At 40.1% G+C, this 19,987-nt stretch overlaps 1 protein-coding gene across 1 annotated transcript in view; it reads right to left on the bottom strand.

Annotated features, from left to right (window-relative positions):
• plxnd1 (plexin D1) overlaps positions 1–19,987 on the bottom strand; it is a 124,696-nt gene that overhangs the window by 80,056 nt on the left and 24,653 nt on the right. The window contains exons 6-9 of the mRNA XM_079557741.1: positions 18,014–18,191; positions 17,403–17,511; positions 7,168–7,267; positions 3,049–3,147 (exon numbers count right to left, since the gene is read on the bottom strand). Of these exons, the coding sequence (XP_079413867.1) occupies positions 3,049–3,147; positions 7,168–7,267; positions 17,403–17,511; positions 18,014–18,191 (486 nt within the window). The remainder of the gene's footprint in view (positions 1–3,048; positions 3,148–7,167; positions 7,268–17,402; positions 17,512–18,013; positions 18,192–19,987) is intronic.

Here is a 19,987-nt window from a genome sequence, read left to right as displayed (position 1 = left end):
AACGTTTTTTTTCAAAAAAGTGACGACAACGTGAGGGAAAAACTCCATTTAGATCAGTTTTGTAGCTTTTATGGATTTGGGTAAAGCTGACCTGGATAAAATACACTTGGTTACGGTGGGAGTTAAGAGGTTTAAATTGGTAAATATCGGAAAACTCAAAAGTATTTTGTCCTCAGTCAATGTGTTGGAGTAAGAAGCTCATATATATCTGAGCAGCTTCGACATCCTATTTAAAATACTAAACTATAGTGTTGAAAACAGCACAAGAGAGGGAAACCACTGTTGACAAGGGCCAAATTGAGGTGGTGTAACACCAAAGTCAAGTTCAAATGCTTCCCCTGTTACCACAGTAACGTAATGAAATAAGTATATCACAAAAACAAGGGGAAATGGAAACTCAAATCTTTTTCACGACAGTCTGCTAACAATTGGCAACTCCAACATAGTTAGCTGGAAAATGAAATAATCATCCCTGCCAGCAAAAGATGCAATTCATTCAAAATTCATATTCATAAACATCTGGACTCCCACACCTCGGCGAGTCATTGGGGGAAATCGCGAAAATATCAATCTGGTAAAAGTTAGAGCCCAGAACTGCGAGAGAGGGGAGTCCAGAAGTGGCTGAAATCACAGGAGAATCCAGCCATCTTAAATTGGTCCACTTTGATCAACCTCTCCAGGGCTTAGCTATTTTTCTTCAAGGATTTGACAGCCTCTTTTTCTCTCTCTAAAAAAAATGACGCACCCACTGATTTTTTTATCTTTTTTCTTCTGTCTAGCCTGGGAAGGCGATTGAAGCTGCTTGCGTGTGTTTCTTCTTGTTGCTGAATAATATGAAAACACTTTTCCGAAGTCCAAATTATGCATTTACGCAAGTTTTTTCGCTTTTTGGATTTGCCGAAGTTTAGTTTAATTGGTCCAACATAAGTAAGCAATCTCTCCATCACGGCACCAGTGATCGGGTGAGATTCAATCGGCAGCAAGAGCACATTTTGTCCTCAAAGTGGCAAAAGTGTAAAGAATTGAACAAATTGAGATTGCTTGACAACTGGGACAAACTCTTAAGGCGTGTTCCTTGTCCGCAGTGAGCAACACAACATATAACTGAGGAGATGGTCATATGTGCGACTAATACGGAGAAGAAATTAGGGGTCATGATATTCGGCCTGCTCTATTTAAAAACTGTGGGAATAATTTCATGGCTGCTTTTCAAGAACAAACGCGATCGTCATTTCACTCTCCGCTCTTGACTCATTGTTGACATAAAGACACTTGTCAGCTTGTGTAAACTTTCATAATAAAACCAAACAGCACGTTTTGGCCGGTGCAGCCGCGGTTCGCCTGTGTGTGTTAAAAGGTCCATTTGTATGGGACTAGTGTCTGTCACCATAGAAACTGCACTAAAGGCCAGTCGGGGTGAGGCGTGTGTTGGTCGGACCACGCCTGGAGACGACTCAGCACAGGAATTTAGACAAGATCCTCACCGAGTCCTTATCATCGGTGCGGGATAAACCTCTGGAGTGGATTAGGGATGAGAATAGGACTTGTATAAAATTGATTTGGGAAGCAGCAGGGCGAATTAAAAATCAACACAATTGAGGGAAAGCTGCTTGTGCTGGCTGCTGACAAGTACATATCTCAGGTAGGGACCGCAGCCACACAAAAACACACTTAAACCCAAAATTATTAACACCCCGCTGCTGGACAATGACACAAAACGCACATGAAAGTGGTCGATAGGAACTGACTCAATATTTTAGGCCAGGGCCACACGTCGTTTATGTGTGGGAGCTTCCTTATAACTGTCATGGAGACATGAGGGAGGACACACTGGCTCTGTTTTCTAACACATCTGCAGTGAAAATAAGTAACTGAACGGGCTTGTATCTGGTCATTCATAATCCATAATACGGTAATCCATAGCTCACCACAGTCTGAATTATTTCAAACATTAAAACACTACACCACCACTTTTACAAATTAAAAGCATATTTACTATATTTTTTTAATGGAACAGCTCCCAACGCCTGACGTGCGCTTCATAAAATAGGATTATTCTATGTTGTAAAAGCACGTGCCTCTGGCGTGTTGCGCCTGACCAATGTGGCCACTTAGAATCCACCGCAATGAAAGCAAATTAAAAAAACGCTTATGCATTCGCGAGATGTTTGGCCCCATTTTAGCAAAAGATTCATTCAACATCACGAAAACCTTTGCACAGATAAAAATATTTACACAAATATCAGAGGAAATAGAATAGAAATATCAGACAGACAGACAGACAGACAGACAGACAGACAGACAGACAGACAGATAGAGAGATAGATAGATAGATAGATAGATAGATAGATAGATAGATAGATAGATAGATAGATAGATAGATAGATAGATAGATAGATAGATAGATAGATAGATAGATAGATAGATATATAGATAGATAGATAGATAGATAGATAGATAGATAGATAGATAGATAGATAGATAGATAGATAGATAGATAGATAGATAGATAGATAGATAGATAGATAGATAGATAGATAGATAGATAGATAGATAGATAGATAGATACTTGTATAAATTGAGAATTAGTCTTGGGTGCTGACTTGTTCAGAAGCAGAAGATGCTGTTTCATAGTTTCAGATACATGAGAAGCCACGCCTTCTTCTGAAAGCACTTATTCAAGCTCTTATTGAATTACTGTGAAACAGTTGTGAGTAATGTTCTGGCTGACAAGTAAAGTCTTCGATGCTGATGGACTGCACTTCAAATCTTTTACACCGCGTTATTGAGATAAAAAGCAGTGATGACAAGGTAAATTAACATTTTGAAGACATATTTTGTTATTTAAAATTGGACTTGTTTGGGTTCATATGGCTCATCACAGCAGCCAGCCCTCAGCCATGCTCATTTACTGACCCCAAAGAATCCATCTGTGTTTAACGCAGCTTGAAGCAAACACACCATATGCTGGGGTTTTATTCCAATCATTTTCACAACATGTCTTTTGGAGCATTTCCAAGTGTGTCGCTGTGGTCCTGTCTGCCATACCTCCTCCACATTGCTCAGGAACAAGGTGAAGTCCTGGGACAAGCCTGAAGGAGATGGTGTTACATCTGTGGCCTCCAAACTGGGACACAAATCAGCATCCTGTGGACAGGAAAAAAACAGTGAGTATTCTTCTACACAGTACCAGGGTCAAAGATTCCAAGTCGAGGTCACCTGACATGGGTTTTAACGTGACCAATGTCAGTACAGAGTTTTGACATTTGAAAAAGGCAATAGCTGAAAAGCACTGCACATTTGAATAGGAATAGACTATTATCTTGATCACTGTGTGTTAGAAATGTAGAGTAAAAGGTTCTTCACTAATATAGCTGTATTTTGATATAAGCCTAAGTTGGTAATGTAAAAAAATGTTCTTGTTAACAAAAACTCCATGTAAGTACCAAAACAGATCTGCACATTCCTAGACCTGGTTTAGCCATGACTAAAGGAGTAAAAAGTCCATCTACTGTGTTCCTTCAGTGTTATCCATCCCACTTTTTGAGAACCAGCCCCATAAAGCACTTAAGAAAACAATGGACTCACTCACATCCGCAAACCCCAAAATACCTGTCCTGTTTATCTAAAGCAGCAGGAAATGAGACAGTGATTTCTGGCTCATAGCGAAACAACAATAGCTTCAAATAGAGATGCGATGAAGGACTAGAAAAACAAACCGCGCCGGACACTGATGGTTCCAGCAGACGAGAACACGCCTCATCCTTTTCCTCGCCATCCCACACTGACCTACATTACACCTAGCTCATATTTTGAAGAAATTGAAAACACAACTTAGTCTTTTTTGTTGTTGCCCCCACGTATGATGTAACACATGAGGATTTAAGTCAAGAAGTTAATTCAAAAAGCCATATCATACAGAGGAGGGAAAAGGAAATAAACAGACTTGTTCCACTGGGTCTCTACCTAAGAGCATTTAGGATTGGATTAAGGAGATGCTTGTGTGTTGACGTAAAGTGTAATTAGCACTGAACTACGCTGTAAAGAAAACAGACCAGTGTGAAAGTCCTGGCACGAGCTTGTGACGAAAGCGTTTATTTTAGGTCTTGTGAGACGTCAGACCGCAGAGTTCCTGTGGAGTTTTTATTGTCCGGCTGACAGCAGAGGATTTTGACTTTAAGGCGCTGGAGGTCTGACTGTGTGAGTGACGCTGCTCTTTTGCTCCAAATGATTTGACTGTGATACGTTAACATCACAAGTCCTCCACAAATAGAAAAAGACCAATCAAGAAGTACCTCCCGGAGAGCCATTTATAATCCCACAATGAGCTAGACCTAACTTCAATGGATACGATGCTGTGTAGTATATAACCCTCTTAACCACCTTAACCAAGCACATTTCCTCCAGTCTGGCTTTACCAAAATCGAAAGCTTCTTGACTGGAGAGCGCCAGACCAGTGTAACGTTTCATTTGAAAGCTAAGACCAACAAAACTGATCTACACTGATCTTTTTCCTTGCGTTGTTGCCGTGTTGTCACTTTTTTTTTACTTTTTTTTGTCATTTATTTGTCACGTTTTATGTTGCTTTTTTAATGTTTTTTTGTTGCACTTTTATCCTAGTTTTGTCTAATTTTTTGGTCACTATTTTGATGCTTTTTTCAAGAAGCTTTTACATTTGGGTAAAGACAAACCAGAGAAAATGTGCTGAGTTCGAGCGCATTTTCTCCGGTTCAGCTTTACCCAAATGTAAAAGCTTCTTGACAGGAGCTTACAGCCTATGTAAACGCCTCATTTGAAAGCTAAGAACTACAAAAGAAAATTTTGTTTCCTTGTCACATTTTTGACGCGTTTTCGTCTTTTTTTGTTACTTTTTCCTTGCTTTTTGACACTTTTTTGTCATATATTATCGTTGTGCTTTTTCATTGTGTTATTGTTGCTTTTTCGTTTTTCGCCATTTTTTGTGGCTCTTTTTCGTGTGTTTTTTCACCACTTTTTAATTGTGTTTTTGTCGCTTGTTTATTGTGTTTTTGTCGCTCTTTTGTCACTTTTTTGTTGTATTTTCATCCTCGTTTCGTCACCATATTGATGCTTTTTTTCAAGAAGCTTTTAAATTTGGGTAAAGACAAACTGGAGAACATGTGCTCAGTTCAGGTGGGGGTTAAGAGGTTAAAATAAAGCCATGTAGCAAATCTCAGCTACAACTCCCTGTATTGAACGTCTCAGCACTTAATAAACTTTTTCTTTCCTATAAGCTCATACAGGCATTGTTTTTGTCTCCCTATTATCCACAGTGGTTCTCAACTGGATGATTAGTCAGATGATGAATGCTATAAATTACAAATTATGACCCATTTGGTTGCCGTGCTTGTCAAAATAAGATTTTGTTAAGTTTTCTCAAATCCAATAGAGGCCAGTTAACATTGTTTCTCAATAAACAGTCGCCGTGCCAGGACTTTTACAATGTTCTGTTTGCCTTAAAATTTACGGACTGGTTCACTGCTAATTAGGCTTTATGTCCACACACGCAAGCCTCTCCATAATCCCCTCTCCGCAGCCTCACCAGTTAAAACAAAAGCGCGGCAGACAATAACTGGGTGTATTTATTTCCTGGCAACAAACAAGTCCTGACAGTTGAGTAATAATTCCTGGGCAAAAATAGCAACACAGGGAGAGTAATCTTCCACATGCTGAGATTTCAAAAAACCAAAGCGTTTAACAGAGCGACTCAAGAGGAGGTCAAGAGAAAGAGCTTAAAAAAAGATACACTCGACACAGAATAAAACTCCATTGATGGCTTTACTGTAGTTAGGCAAAACCAATTCTAGAGTAAATGTGCTAAAACTTGCAAAATTACCATAGTATTGCCACCACTACTACCACTGTGTATTGTTCTGCTTCTGCTATTTCTACCCGACAACTAATAAGATTTGCCTCTCATTCTCATTCCACTGTAATGAATTCATTTTTATGTTGATATTTTATGGGTTGATTTTATCTTCTTCTTGTGCACTACAAATAAACTTTTTCAGCAACTACTACTCATGCTACTGTCTACATTGTACTCAGACGAACGTCTTGAGGAGGCCACCACTACTTCTATCACAACTGCTACTAGTGAGTTTAAGAAATACGGTATGCATAAACCTAGTGTGGCTAGTATTAAACCTGGAAGAAAAAACTAAATAAAGTAGTTTATTTATTTATTTAACCTCTCAATACCCACATTAACAGAGCACATTGTATCCAGTTTGGCATGACTCAAATCTAAAAGCAAAAAAGTGGCAAAAGAGTGACAAAAGCAACAATAACACAATTCAAAAAAGCGACAAAAACACACGACGAAAGAGTGATGAAAAACAGGACAAAAAAAAAGCGATTTAAAAAGATGAGAACAGAGCCAAAACGCTTCCAAAATGTGCCAAAATCAAAGCTGAAAACCAGAGGAGACCGGGCTTTTGCCGTAGCGGCTCCGAGGCTCTGGAACAGCCCCCTGTTAAATGTTAAAATGGCCCGGTTTGTTTTCAAGCCTTTGTTGAAGACCCATCGTTTTGCTCTGGCCTTCAACACAAGCTGAGCAGGTCTCTCATATTATTATTGATTCATGTTGTATATCGTGTGACTGTTTTTACTCACGAATTGCACTTTAATAATCTTTGTTGTACAACAGCTTTGGGCAGGTGACACTGTTTTTAAATGTGCCATATGATATAAGTAACATTGACATTGACAAAAACATGACAAAAGCAGCGATGAAAAATCAACAAGAAAGCCACAAAAAAGGTGATCAAAACGTGACAAAAAAAAATACTAAAACACGTCAAAAACACTTAAAAATTGCAACCAAAAAATTGCGTCTGGCCTATAGGCTATACTTTGTAGATTTGTTTAAAGCCGAACTGGAGAAAATGTGCTCGGTTGAAGTGGGGGTTAAACACAAAAAGCAAAAAGCATGACAGTATAAAAATGAAGTTCTAGATTGGGTTGAAAAATGCAGTAAGAAGTTCAGGAATCCACTTTCCACACCACTGAGCAACATTTTCCTGACTCGTAAAGGACTAAGATCCTTACAGCAAGCACTGGCCTTGTATGGATTATGTCTAAGACTCTTAATATGACGAGATCCTCAAAGCGTCTGCCATTTACCAAAGATATCCGAGAATTTCTCACCTCCAGCAGGTTGTGCTTTGACTCATCCTTACTGGCGACGCAGAGGTGGTTCTCCAGGTCCCAGTAACACTTCCACCTGGTGCTCAGGCAGCTCGCACATCTGTTCAAGACAAGAAAATATGGCCATCATTTCATCCTATAATCTTGCAAAACACACGTGTTATTCTGGTGCTAAATACAGTAGCAGGTGACCCCTCCCAAGCCTAAACCGAATCACTCAAACTTAGAAGTGAAATGCCAAAAGGAAAGTTCATCTTGAATTTAAAGCAGAACTAAGTAACTCATGCCCCTAGAGGCCATGAGCGCCACTGCAGGTGTCGTAGCATGTTGCGTTTTTTACTCATTAATTGTCCGTGAGAGTAAATACTACGCTGACAGAATATTGTACATCCAATATCACAATGGAGATACATTTTTTTCACTCAAACTTGGCTGTAAATACTGTTTAGATGGCGCTAGCCCACAGTTAGCTTTGCCCGTTAGCCTGTTAGCTTCTTCTTCGTGATTCCAGTAGTGTCTATTGGTGACTCCGACCGATTTATTATGGTAAACAAGTTGCTCAGTTCTTCTTTAAAGAAATAGGCCACCGTTTTTACATACTGAAATAATGTTCTTGCCTTAGCTTAGATGAGTTGATGCGTAACTGTCTTTGTTGTTAATTGCATGCATTTAGCCTCTCCTAGCATAGGTATAGCTTCAAAGTGGAGAAGCTACCAAACTGTTCCACAATTTCAAGTTTCAAGTTTCAAGTTTAATGGTTTTGTATAGCAAGCATACAAAGACCAGACAGGTACGCATCAACTCGTCTAAGCTAAGGTAAGAACATTATCTCAGTATGGAAAAACGGTGGCCTGTTCCTTTAACACAAAAACCAAGCGTGCGTTAAAAGGTTTATGTCAAGAGAAGCATAATGTAATAAAAGTTCTGCCAATTGAGCATCTCCTAAATACTCTGCTTATACCAAAACTTGTCCCAGGCTTCACTTAATATTTCTAATATCACATGTTGCAGCAGGAAAAACCACAACGACCTCAACTACTACGGCAACAATGTGGGAGGCAGATGGTTTGCTGTTTTGCCCCTGGATAGGAACAGCCCAATCAACAGATCTTGTAAATACCCTACTTATACTTTGCTCAGTCTAAGTACAGGCCGGCTGTGATCTTTTTTGTAGTTTAACACAAGCTCCGAGGATGAGACCTATGCAGACATCAAAGTTAAAGGAAGTAATAGTCATAGAAGCGCTAATTCCAATGTTAGGAGACACCGGCAGCCGTGGGGGCAGGCAAGGCCACATCTGCAGATAAAACAAAGCAATTCTCTCTAAACATCCGCGTTGGTAAATGATGAAGCCCGCGTGTGCAATGTTTCATATCTATTACTTTGTGAGGGCGCATTATACATGTTCTCACTGAGGCCATTATAAGCCAAACAGGCTTGTTAGTTTTATAGACACGGCCATTTTGTGGGAGAAAGATTCAGTTGTTTACTCATATAGTTTTCAATGCATCATAAATGGTTCGGTGATGAATGAATACTTTCGGGAAATTCAACAAAACTGTACCTGGGATTCATTTATCAAAGTGCTCAGGAAGTTTAAGTAAGATCATTGCTCGAAGGTGAAGGTGCTCTTTGGTGTTTGGGGAACAGAGACTTATGACAGAGGAGAAAAAGAACCAAGGTATTCAAATCAATCATTTAAAACGTATCGTACTCGTCCCTCTCTGAAGAAGTCATTTCTGTGTCATGTGAAGAAAATTGACACCCAGCATGGTGTTCTTAAAGATTTTAGATTTATAAAAGGTTTTCAAAGAATGAAAAGAATGAGAAGAGTACCATGGTCCTTTTCCTGTTCTTTCATTTGTTATTAAACATTTTTTTTTCTATTCATTTTTATTTGACCTTCATTTAGACAGGATAGTCTTACCGGGACTCATAATAAGAGAAGATAAGAAAAGATGGGACTTTAATGCGCTCACAATAGAGAAGTTGACTTGTTACATCAGCTCTCAAGGAACACTCAAGGGGGAACAGGAAAAAATGTGCAATCAAACAAGAACAGGATGATGTGCAAACAAGCAACAGTGAATAGAGGTATCTTATGGACAATTAATAAAATCCTAAGTGTTTTTTAGTGGTAAGCGAAACCAGAGGACATGAAGAAACCCTATGCAGATGTCGGGACGTATAGACTCCACATGGAAAGGTCTCAAATGAAAGAGAATCAAACCTGAGGCTACAGAGCTAAGCTTTGTGCTAACATGCCGCCCTAAAAATAAATGACTAAATTAGGGTTGTACTAAAATCAGATCCAGAGCTAAACCAGTTCAGAACTTGGACTAAAGTTTGAGCTGGACGTTTTCCCTCCCCCCAAAAAATTGTATAAAAAAACTCGATTTACGATTAGATTTTTCCCCCCATTTAAAACAAAACAACTGCTGCTAAATATTTAGAATATATATTTATCGTTTTTAGTTAAAGTTCATCGACAAACCTTGAAAAATAGAAAAGGCAATCACTGTAAAAACTTACCAACTCGATTTTAAGTCAAACACATTCTTTTCCCAGCCCTAACTAAACTAAAGTCCAATCAAATTAAGAGTAAACCAGAGACAAGTTTATGCAGGTAAGAACAATAACTAAACCATCACTAACCGTGTAATTAACCTCAATCATGACATCCAGAAGAAGTTCCTCTACCCTCAGCCAGTGTTTGAGAACCACATGTTTACTCCGTGTGCGTGCTTTAATCGAGGAATGACCATTTGTTTAGCCTTTGTGAAAGAAGTCTCTTGTATAGACTTCTATGACTGCTCAATTCACTCTAAAAGAGATTCAGTCTACCACCATTTTATTTCACATGGATACAATCTGTGGCTCAAGGGCAACTGCTGATAAATCGGGTCCTAAATGCCATGAATCATGAGGAGGATGTTTGTAAAGGCTGGGTCTACATGGAGAACTGCATGCTAAACTGTTGAAATAGTTTCAATTTGAGCGCGACGGTGAAACTAACCGGCTCTTAGCGAAGGTTGTATACGGCCGCAGGTCCTAAATGAATAATACAAATGAGGTTTAATATAAAAGCACAAGCATTTTCAGTATTGTTACTTGCAGTGGAAGCAAAAGTATAAGTTGTTCTATGATGCTAAAGGAAAAAATCTCAATTTAAATAACATTTTGAGGACTTGGAAGATGATTTACAAGGAAAACGTATGTTTTTGGTCGCGGTTGAAGTACTGTGTAGTAGTAATCGAGAATTTCAACAACATTATTTATGTGGAATTGAAGTCACTTTTTAAGCATATTTCACCTATTCAACATGTATTTTATGTACATCAGACTGTAATAATAAATCTTAGCTCTAAATACTTAAACAGCCCTGGCACTTAGACCAACAATTAGCCCCTGAAGATAAATAGTTTTCTTTTCAAATACCTGAAGGAACATCAACAAGACAAGACCACATGCACACACACACAGAGGACCATTCACATTATCTGGACTGGGACCCAATTTAGGACCTTAACGTGGTGAAGCAACACTGATAAGAGCCAAGAGAAACTCTGGTAATTAATCACATAATGACAGTGTGCAGACCGGCGCTGCTCACACACGCCCCACTGTTACACCAACCACTGCAGCAGGAGCTGTGAGGGGGGCACGGAGAAAAGGTAAACTATACTGCAATCGGAGGAGTAATAATTGTGCAATAAAAATAAAAATGCTATTACTTGACTTGACCGACTCAGGCCACATACATACAAGCTCCCTCCATCGCTCTCTCTCGTTACTTTAACTTCTTCTTAATTACTTCTACCATGACTGCTGCTGCTGATACGTCTGGTTCTACTGAGTTATTAAAAAAGAAGTTACTGCTGCCGCTGCTGCTACTACTAGGTCAACAACTATTACCACAATCAAAATAAGCGATTAAAAATAGCTCCTCTTCCATCTGTTGATTTAAGGATCACAGTATGTACTTGCTACTTTGTGCATGTGACGGTGTAAGCCCTAGACAGTGGTTAGTGTAGCCTGTTGAGAACTGCTTATTTTGCATTCTGTTGCTGTTGTTTTCACTGATTACAAAAGCACTCCTGGTGAATTTTAATTAATATTTGAGAGGAGATTGGATTTGTGTGACCTGAAGTCCTACTGAGAAATTACTCCAGAGGGTGTTTAAGGCGAATCAGACGGAGGAAGAACGTTGGATTTCTTTTAAATAGAAAAGTAAAGAATCATTTACAAAGGATAAATAAAAACCAACATACAAGTGTGGCGTTCTGTTTCTATGTTGGTCCAAATTGTAGATTTGTGAATCTAGCCACAGGATCTCAGACACTACTCTGTGCTAGTCCCAAAATTGTTTTATGGAAAGGGACACAGACAGACATTGGCATCTATTGTAAAAACTAAAGAGCCCAGGCCAAATCAATATTCAAATCACTGCACACAGAGAGACATGATTTACCGTGGTGAATTCAAAACAGGAAAACCATAAAGAAGAGAAATAATTGCAGGATATCAGTGAGCAGTTTTTAATAAGGTAGGGTGCACTGCTCTTTTGGAAAGAAGAATGAATAAGATGAGATCCCTGTGTGTCAAATATGAACAGGATTGCAGTTAAAACAAAAAAGAGTGGCAGCTTTGTTTTATTAGTATTATGAGTATGAGATGTAATATTTCCAAGGTTTGAGTTAATGAGTTCATAACGTCTTCATAATCTATCTAAAGAATCAATTGCTCATAAGAGGATGTCTTTCAAAAGGCAGTAAACAATTTTGACATTCAGTCCTTCCCAAGCTTAAAGCAGTACTAAGTAACTCATGCCCCTAGAGGCCATAAGCGCCACTGCAGGTATCGTAGCATGTGTTTGTTTTTTTTACCATAGACTGTTAAAAAGAATAGACGTCATCTCCTCACTCCTCCCCGTTTGCCACAATGACTAGGCTTGAGGGGCAAATCATGGCGGATTTACAGACTCCTCCTCCCCAGCTCTGACGACACATGTTCCTAAAAAGGGCATAAGTGCAGGATCTTTACTGTAGACTCAGCCCTTGCGTGACGTGTAGTTGACGCTGCAGTCTGACCCTCATTACTACGAGATTTCTACTTTTTTTTATGAAAACCTAATTTGTAAAAATTGTAGCTAACCCAGCATTATCACAGGAGGAATATCTAGCTGCAGATAGTTTAAGAAAATTAGAAACCAGGCTTTAAAGCTGTTTTAACGCATCTAAAGCGCAATGCATTCCAATGGGAAACTAGTGGCTACATGGAGGTACTACAGCAATGGCGGCCCCTAGTGTTGTCGTCGCAGAGCAGCCAGCGGCCATTGTTTTTCACTCATTGATTGTCCGTGAGAGTAAATACTACGCTGACAGAAAAGACAAAGGGAGAGAGGGTTACTGTACATCCAAATAAACAATTTTTGTCACTCAAACTTGGCTGTCAATACTGTTTAAGTGACTCAGTTAGCTTAGCTCGTTAGCCTGTTAGCTTCTTCTTCCTGATTCCATTATTGGAATCATGGATGTTTCGGGGGTCTTTCATCTCCCCCTGGTGCCCCATCAACACCTGTATTACCTCTAGAGGGCCAACGAAAAGGATTTAATAAGGTAAACAAGTTACTTACTACTTTAAAGCACAACTCTAGGTACTGTATGTTTTAGGTGAAAGAAAAACACATGCTGGCAAGTTGTTTTGGCACGACATACCCCAAAACAATTTAATTTGAAATAATTATTCTAAGCACATCATGATTTTATAGTTGCTGCTGACAAGATAGTCAGATGGTTTTTGGTTCAATTCCCAGACCAGACCAGGAGGGGCAATTATGTGCTTTCTAGTTTTCCATCTACTCCATATCTCAAGGACACTACTCCGAACAGCTTGTGGCATTGTAGAATGGGTCAAATGCATAAAACAAAATATCGCTGTGGGCTACAATTATAAAAATCTCGATTCTAGCTCCACGTGAACGGCTCTAAGCAGAAACACCTGACAGCATTTGGAAATGGATCGTGTCAGCACATTGCCTGGAGGAGCAGACAGCTGTCCTCTCCTGGATATCGCCTCCAGTCCTACCAGCCGTCCCGTACTGAGGGGAGTGAGGTGCGCTTGTAAGAAGATGCCGTCTATAATGGAGAACACCAGCCTATGCGTGTTTGTGTGTGTGTGAGTGTACACTGATTAAAAGCAGATGGCCCCTGGAGGCTCTTATCGGTGTTTCTGTTTTCACTGACTCCTCTTCTGTCCCACAAAAAAACAACCCAACAGCTACCACCCACCCACAACTTCTCACACACACACGGACATGTCTACTCCATTCACACTCCCCCAGTCTCTTAGCTTGACCTAACATTGACAGTAAATACTCCCCGACGCTGCCCTCCCCAAGCCGTAATAATGACCACACAGGCAAATTTACATATAGGCCGACTACACAGACCCAGCCCACGGCCCCAGGCCTCACAGTGGAACACCGCGGTTAAGCACACATACTCAATCATGACCCCGTCAAAGAGAAATATGCACCAGAGGGACAAAAAACTGTTCTAAAAGTGAAAGAAGAGACGGTGGATGCCAAAACATAAGGCATAGGGAGGGGTGAAAGTGAAGTGGCAGTAGCAGAAGCCATGGCAATAAATGTAGAGTGACAAAACAAATTTAGCTTTAAGGTCCCGCCAACATCAGGGTTCTGTAAGTAAAATTTCCCATTCATTTTTGCCAGTGGGATTCAGAAATAGAATAAAAATTAGGGCCAGAACTGCCACCCGGTGCAACAACAGCATTGATCCAGACGAGGCTGTCATCTTGCATGCACACACCTGCTGCGCCTGGTTAGAAGAAAAAAAAGAGGAAGCAAAAGCTGCTGCTTCCCTTTCGCAGCATCTCCACATCTCTTCCTCCTTCATCGCCCTTTACAATAGCAAAAAGTTATGGAAATTTAAAACAAATAATAATACGAATAAAATGGTAAACACAAACATTTATGTAGTGCTTTTAAACCTCCACTGGACACTCAAAGCGCTTTACATCAAGGAACCACTCATCCATCCACACTCATTTATACAACCAGTGCACACAAACTCTGGGGGAAAGGTGGGTGGGTCTTGCCCAAGGGCACAATGAAGGAATGCAATGGCAGGAGCCGGGATCAATCCATCAAACTTCAGATCAATAGGCAAACATTACAAAATCTAAGCTACTGCTGGTAATATAGACAGACATTAGAAGTGTCATTCATATGCCACGATAAGTACTAAACAAATACAATGAGTGGATACAGTAGTATAAGAATAGGAATTGGAGGCAGTATTAGTATTACTACAGTAGTACCAACACAGCAGCAAAACTAGACTAGTAATATTCATTTTGAGAATATTTGGGTTTAAGTATTTTTGAAAGCAAGATATTGTCATTTTTTTTATGTTTCCAGTTCATAAAACAGCCAAAAACAATCTTGGCTCCAAACGGCACAATTAAAAGAATTAGCCTTTTACTCTTTTACTGTGCGGGAACTAGACCACAAGACCACAAGCAGAGAAAGAGCAAAAACTTGAGACTTTGTGAGGAAAATAAAGGACTGACTGACTGGACATAAAGAGGCCAGATAAGGCGCATCCCACCGGGCTGGCTGTCATTACCACTTTGTCCAGAGAGGAACAGAGAAACAGCTTTAGACACGGTGTAACTAAAACCTGCCTTTGTTGAAGAGTCGGAGGCATGCTTTGGAAAACAATACTTAGTTTTATTACTCCGGGGTAGCTTCCATTGTAAAATATAGCACAAAGCAGAAATTAATAATAGGTGTGTTTTCTTTCCACACAGGAATGCTATCCTCACTCCAGATGGGATTTACCGTTGACTAAAAAGGAAAAATAAATCTGGTAAATTTATTATACAGCTTCCATTTCAACTAAAGCTTTGAGCATAGTTGCAGGTAGTAGCAGTACACTAGTATAGGCTTATTTACAGATCTTAGCCCAAACCTAGCATACCTGGTAGGATCTATAAAGTAATAATCCAAGCTTCTAGAGTTCTTAATTTTCTCTTTACTCAGAAAGTAGGCTCCCAAAATCAAAATGTGGTCGCTCACTAAACTGTCATTTACAATAATTTAAACCAAATGTTTATTCCCAGATAGCTTTCGTAGGACAACTGTGTAAAGTGTTAAATTCCCCTTAATGCACACAAATATTGACTGACAAAGACAAATACGGCTGGTAATGCATATTTATGACAGCTGGATCAAAGAAAATTTATTGCAGACATTAGACAAACCTAAATCCTTGACACTGGACTGTGTGGCGCAGCCGTGTTTCAGGAGCAGCTCATAATGTTGTCTCTTTGGGGATTATTGGAGTGATTGAAATCAGATAGAGCGTCTCTCCCTCTCTGCAGTTTTCCAGCCCAATGTGCAGCTTCCTGTGAGAATGGCACAGTGCTCATTATCACCTCCGACAAACTGCCGTCTAATTTCACACTTTTGGACCTCGCGGAGCTGCGCACACATGTACCTGCGACTCCTCTATTCACACCTAGAAAAGCTTTTATCAAAACAACATAACAAAGAGAACAAAGGGGACACGCCCAGAGGCTTTGAAACGCAGGCTATCACACGCACGCTATAGCCCCTATGAGCCTCTGCTGTCCGCCCATCAGATAAAAAGGATCTTTTGACATAGTCCAACATGCAAAGAGGAGAAGCCAGTTGGATGAACCTCACACATGAGAAAGCCCTCGTTGTGACCGGGCCATAGAGTCGTAGGCACAAAAAACAAAATGCACGACATGACAAGCCAGACGCACATATCCAATTTCCTGGTTCAACAGAACATTAATTGCAAATTTGATCTTGCATTGAAACCAGGCCATCTAGTAAAGAAGTCATTTGAATTTTAATAAATGATGTCATATACAGATACGTCAGTGCCAGAGGAATTACAATTACTCACTCAATGTTGCAAAGTATAATCCAATTGTTTGCTCTTCCACAATCTATTGGGTGTTTCAACATTTTGCATTTTATTTTATGTTGTTTGTTTGTTCAATTTCTGTAAATCAGTGGAGTGGGTTCTCAAACGTATCTCAAAAGTATTTGAGTTTCCAAGTACTACATCAAAATACTTGATGCTTCAGGCACTACCAGAATTAGATCAAGATCACATCAGGGCCAAACCGAGACAAAAATAGACCGAAATTGGACAAAATATGTCAAACCGAGAGTTAATCATGTCTATTACAGATGAAGACCTAACTTAAAGAACTAAGTAACTTATTTACCTTAATAAATCCTTTTCTTTGTCCCTCTCATCTCCCTCTGGTGTCTCTGGCCAGAAAACCACAATTGCAACTTTCCTGCCTCTGGGTCAGAGCCACCGATACACACCAATGTACTGTAATCATGAAGAAGAAGCTAACAGGCTAACGGGCAAAGCTAACTGCGGGCTTTAGCAGTGTTTATACCCAAGTTTAAGTGAAAAAATTATCTCCATTGTGTAATTGGATGTACAATATCCCTCTCTCCCTTTGTCTTTTCTGTCAGCGTAGTATTTACTCTCATGGAGAATGAATGGGCAAAAAACCACAACATGCTACGACACCTGCAGTGGCGCTTATGGCCTCTAGGGGCATGAGCTACTTAGTTCTGCTTTGAATGCATTACTAAAACATAAATGAAGCAGTTTAGCAGATCACCCAGCATACCACTGATGCCCATGCCACCAATGGTACATGTATCACAGATGTAAGAACCAGTGCTTTTTTTTAAACAAAGTATTTCTGATGTACCATACAATTATTATGCTCCTTCAAAAGTTTAATGAATAAACAAATTAATCAAAACATGTATTGTTGACCAAGTGTTGACTGGAGCCCGAACACAAAGCAGTTATGGGGAGAAAAGGCTGGAGTGAGAGACAGAATAAAATGCCTGAAAATGTAGCAGGGGAGCAGCATTGTTCTTCCTTCAGCCTCTAGCTATTTGTCAGCAATACCACTGAGACATTTGGGCTGACATTTGAGTGACGCTGTAGCTTTAGGAACAGCTCTGATCATGTCGAATGCTTAGAGAGGTCTTTTTTAAGGCTTCTCCTGCAGCTCTAAAAAGCCCCCAGTTGAAGGTAAGTGAATTAAATTTGCATGTAATGGATGTTTTTCGCTTGGCCAGCGCTGAATAAATGGGGGGATTTGAGATAAACAGTGCACGACAATGGATCTTGGGGACTCACGACGTCTTTGGATGTATGGCTCCAGTCCGTTCGCAGTCGTAAACGATGAAGTTCCCAGATACCACAGCTGTGCCATTCACTTTTATCGCCACCGAAACAGTCAGATGATCTGCACAAACAAAAGAAACAGTGAGGAGTGCTGCCAGCTTTCAAACCATTCAAAATTCAGCCCGTGTCACAAGACAAAACAGAGACGACAGATGTCCTACAAGATTTGCAGGAGTTCTGGATACAAGTGCATTTCCCCTCCGAGCAACAAAAAAAAACAAAAAACTGAGGAATTATTTATTTCTGTGGCTCAGTTCAAAAAGTGAAGCCCAAAGACCCAGTATTTCCCAGATTCAGCACATATTTCAGTCTTTCATTGATATTATGAGGACAAATTATCTTCTGCTGCTGCACTCTTTGTTCCTGCCTCAAGCTAAAAATCTAGGGGGATATGTTGGGAAGAGCAAATAATATAAATCCTATGACCAATTTGGTATAAAAAGACACAAGACATGACTTTGTGAATGGAAGAAGAAGAGCATGGGTGTTCAAATTTGGCTTGACACGGGCCGCTGCTAATCTCCTCTCGTGTAAGTGTTTATGTGCTACATTTCGTTTCTCACCTGTGCCGGGGAGGATGGGCTGGTAGTTGTCCCGCGGAAGCAGAGGGCAGGTCTGGATCTGCGCGGGGCCGTAGTCCAGGTGCACGGTCGCAGCTGTGGATACCCCAGGCCCGTATTCACACTCCACCCGAGAGCCAATGAGGTCCGGGACACTGCCATTTATCAAGATCCCAATGTCCTACAACCGCAAAGGCAGATCAATGGGAATCAATAGCTGCTTCCTCCTCACACGTGCCCACACATCTTGTAGTTATCTCACATTTACCAGAAATAGAAAGTAGACGGTGGCTACTTTTAATTGGGTACATGTTAGAAGTACCGGAATACATGAAGTATAGTTAAGATTACGACTGAGAAAGCAATAGCGATCTATGTTCACAGTCCACATGAGCGGAGGCACTTTACTATGATTTGCATTCATTGTAAAGAAAGTTGTGTTCATAGATGACACCAGTAGTGATAGAGTACAAAACACAGTAAAAAGAAAAGTACTGATAGATAATAGCAGTTTTTTTTTTTTATTGTAACAGCAGGAACTTCAGCAGTATAATATATCCGGTATTGAAACTGGCAGTGATTGCTTTTTTACTTTGAGGTTTAATCCCCCATTTTCCAATCATATTTTTACTTCAATAATCTTTTTCTCATATAGTAACAATAACTTAATTTACTCAATAGATAGTACTTTTTTTTTTTCTTCTTCCCCACATTAACAGTAGCAGTCTTTAGCAGAGGTTGCACAAAATTGGCTTTTATTCAAATTTGTTCGGTAGTTCAAGGAGAGAGGCAGAGAAAAGCGAATGTGCAATGAAGAAACAGATGGCGGGGTGCTAGCATCACGTCTAAAATTGGCTTAAGTGATGAAGTATGACAGACGTATAATGAGAAACATAGCACCTCCCTGACATGACTGCGTTTCAGCTAAAAGATTTCAATGTGTGAAGAGACAGAGGCAAGGAGGCGGCTATAGGCTGAGAGCAAGGGCAACGTGCAACACAGCAAAAGGATCTCTTTCTCAAATTGTACCATTTATTAGTGCAAATTGAAACTGAACACGCTCATGAGGAATTTCCTGAGAGCAAACTAAGTGGTAGGAAAAAAATGCATGGAAAAAAAGTTGCTCTTCCTCTCTGTTTCTACGCTCTCTCCCTCCTGTCATCCCGATAGCTACGTGCCACGACTCTTCTTTGAACCATCTTCCTCGCAGCAGCAAAAACATGAGCCTCCACAGTCTGTCCTCTTCACTACAAATGTATCATGTGCTGCTCTCTTGTCAAAGTCAAGACCCCAAAGTTTGTTTCTTCTATAAATTACTGCTTGCACCCCGCTAATTTGTTCGTCCTTGTAGAAATAACACTCCTCAGATAGTAATTACATGGAAATGACAACAGATCACAATAGAAGAAAAAAAAAAAAAAAAGGAGAAAAATGGTGGTTTCCTTTCCTTCTTTGCTCCACAGCTGTATATTTAGGTAATCTGAAAACATGAGCCGGGGAAGGAACACGCACTAACTTGTCCATAAACCTAGTCTATTGTCCTTTGGAATTGATCATTTCCTGGCTGCTAAGGCCCTGACTTCCTGTCCGCTGCTTCCTGTTTGGAGGACAGCCTTGAGCGGGTCTTTCCTGTGGCTCGGAGGATGCCTGAAGGATGGGGCTGACCTACATAACAAGACGATTTCACCAATTAATGGACCAATTAATGACCTGTCGCCGCGCCGCCTCTTCTCATTACGAGCCATAATTACAGGTCAAACGCATTTAACGTGTCAGGATTCAGCCGGGCCAATTAAACTGCGGCTTTTTACGCTTGTTTTGTGCAAACCTGGGAAAGAACAACATTGCCGTCATAGGCCCTCAGACGACCACGTATTTGCTATTATGATTTATTATCTCGTCAGGATTCATTAAAACGAGTCTAATGGGATTATTATTGTAGTGAATAGCACATTTCCCATGTCTGAGGTGTATGAA

The sequence above is a fragment of the Gobius niger genome (genome assembly GCF_951799975.1).
Source record: "Gobius niger genome assembly, chromosome: 6".
In the NCBI taxonomy this organism is placed as follows: domain Eukaryota; kingdom Metazoa; phylum Chordata; class Actinopteri; order Gobiiformes; family Gobiidae; genus Gobius; species Gobius niger.
This window is presented reverse-complemented; position numbering and strand designations above follow the sequence as displayed.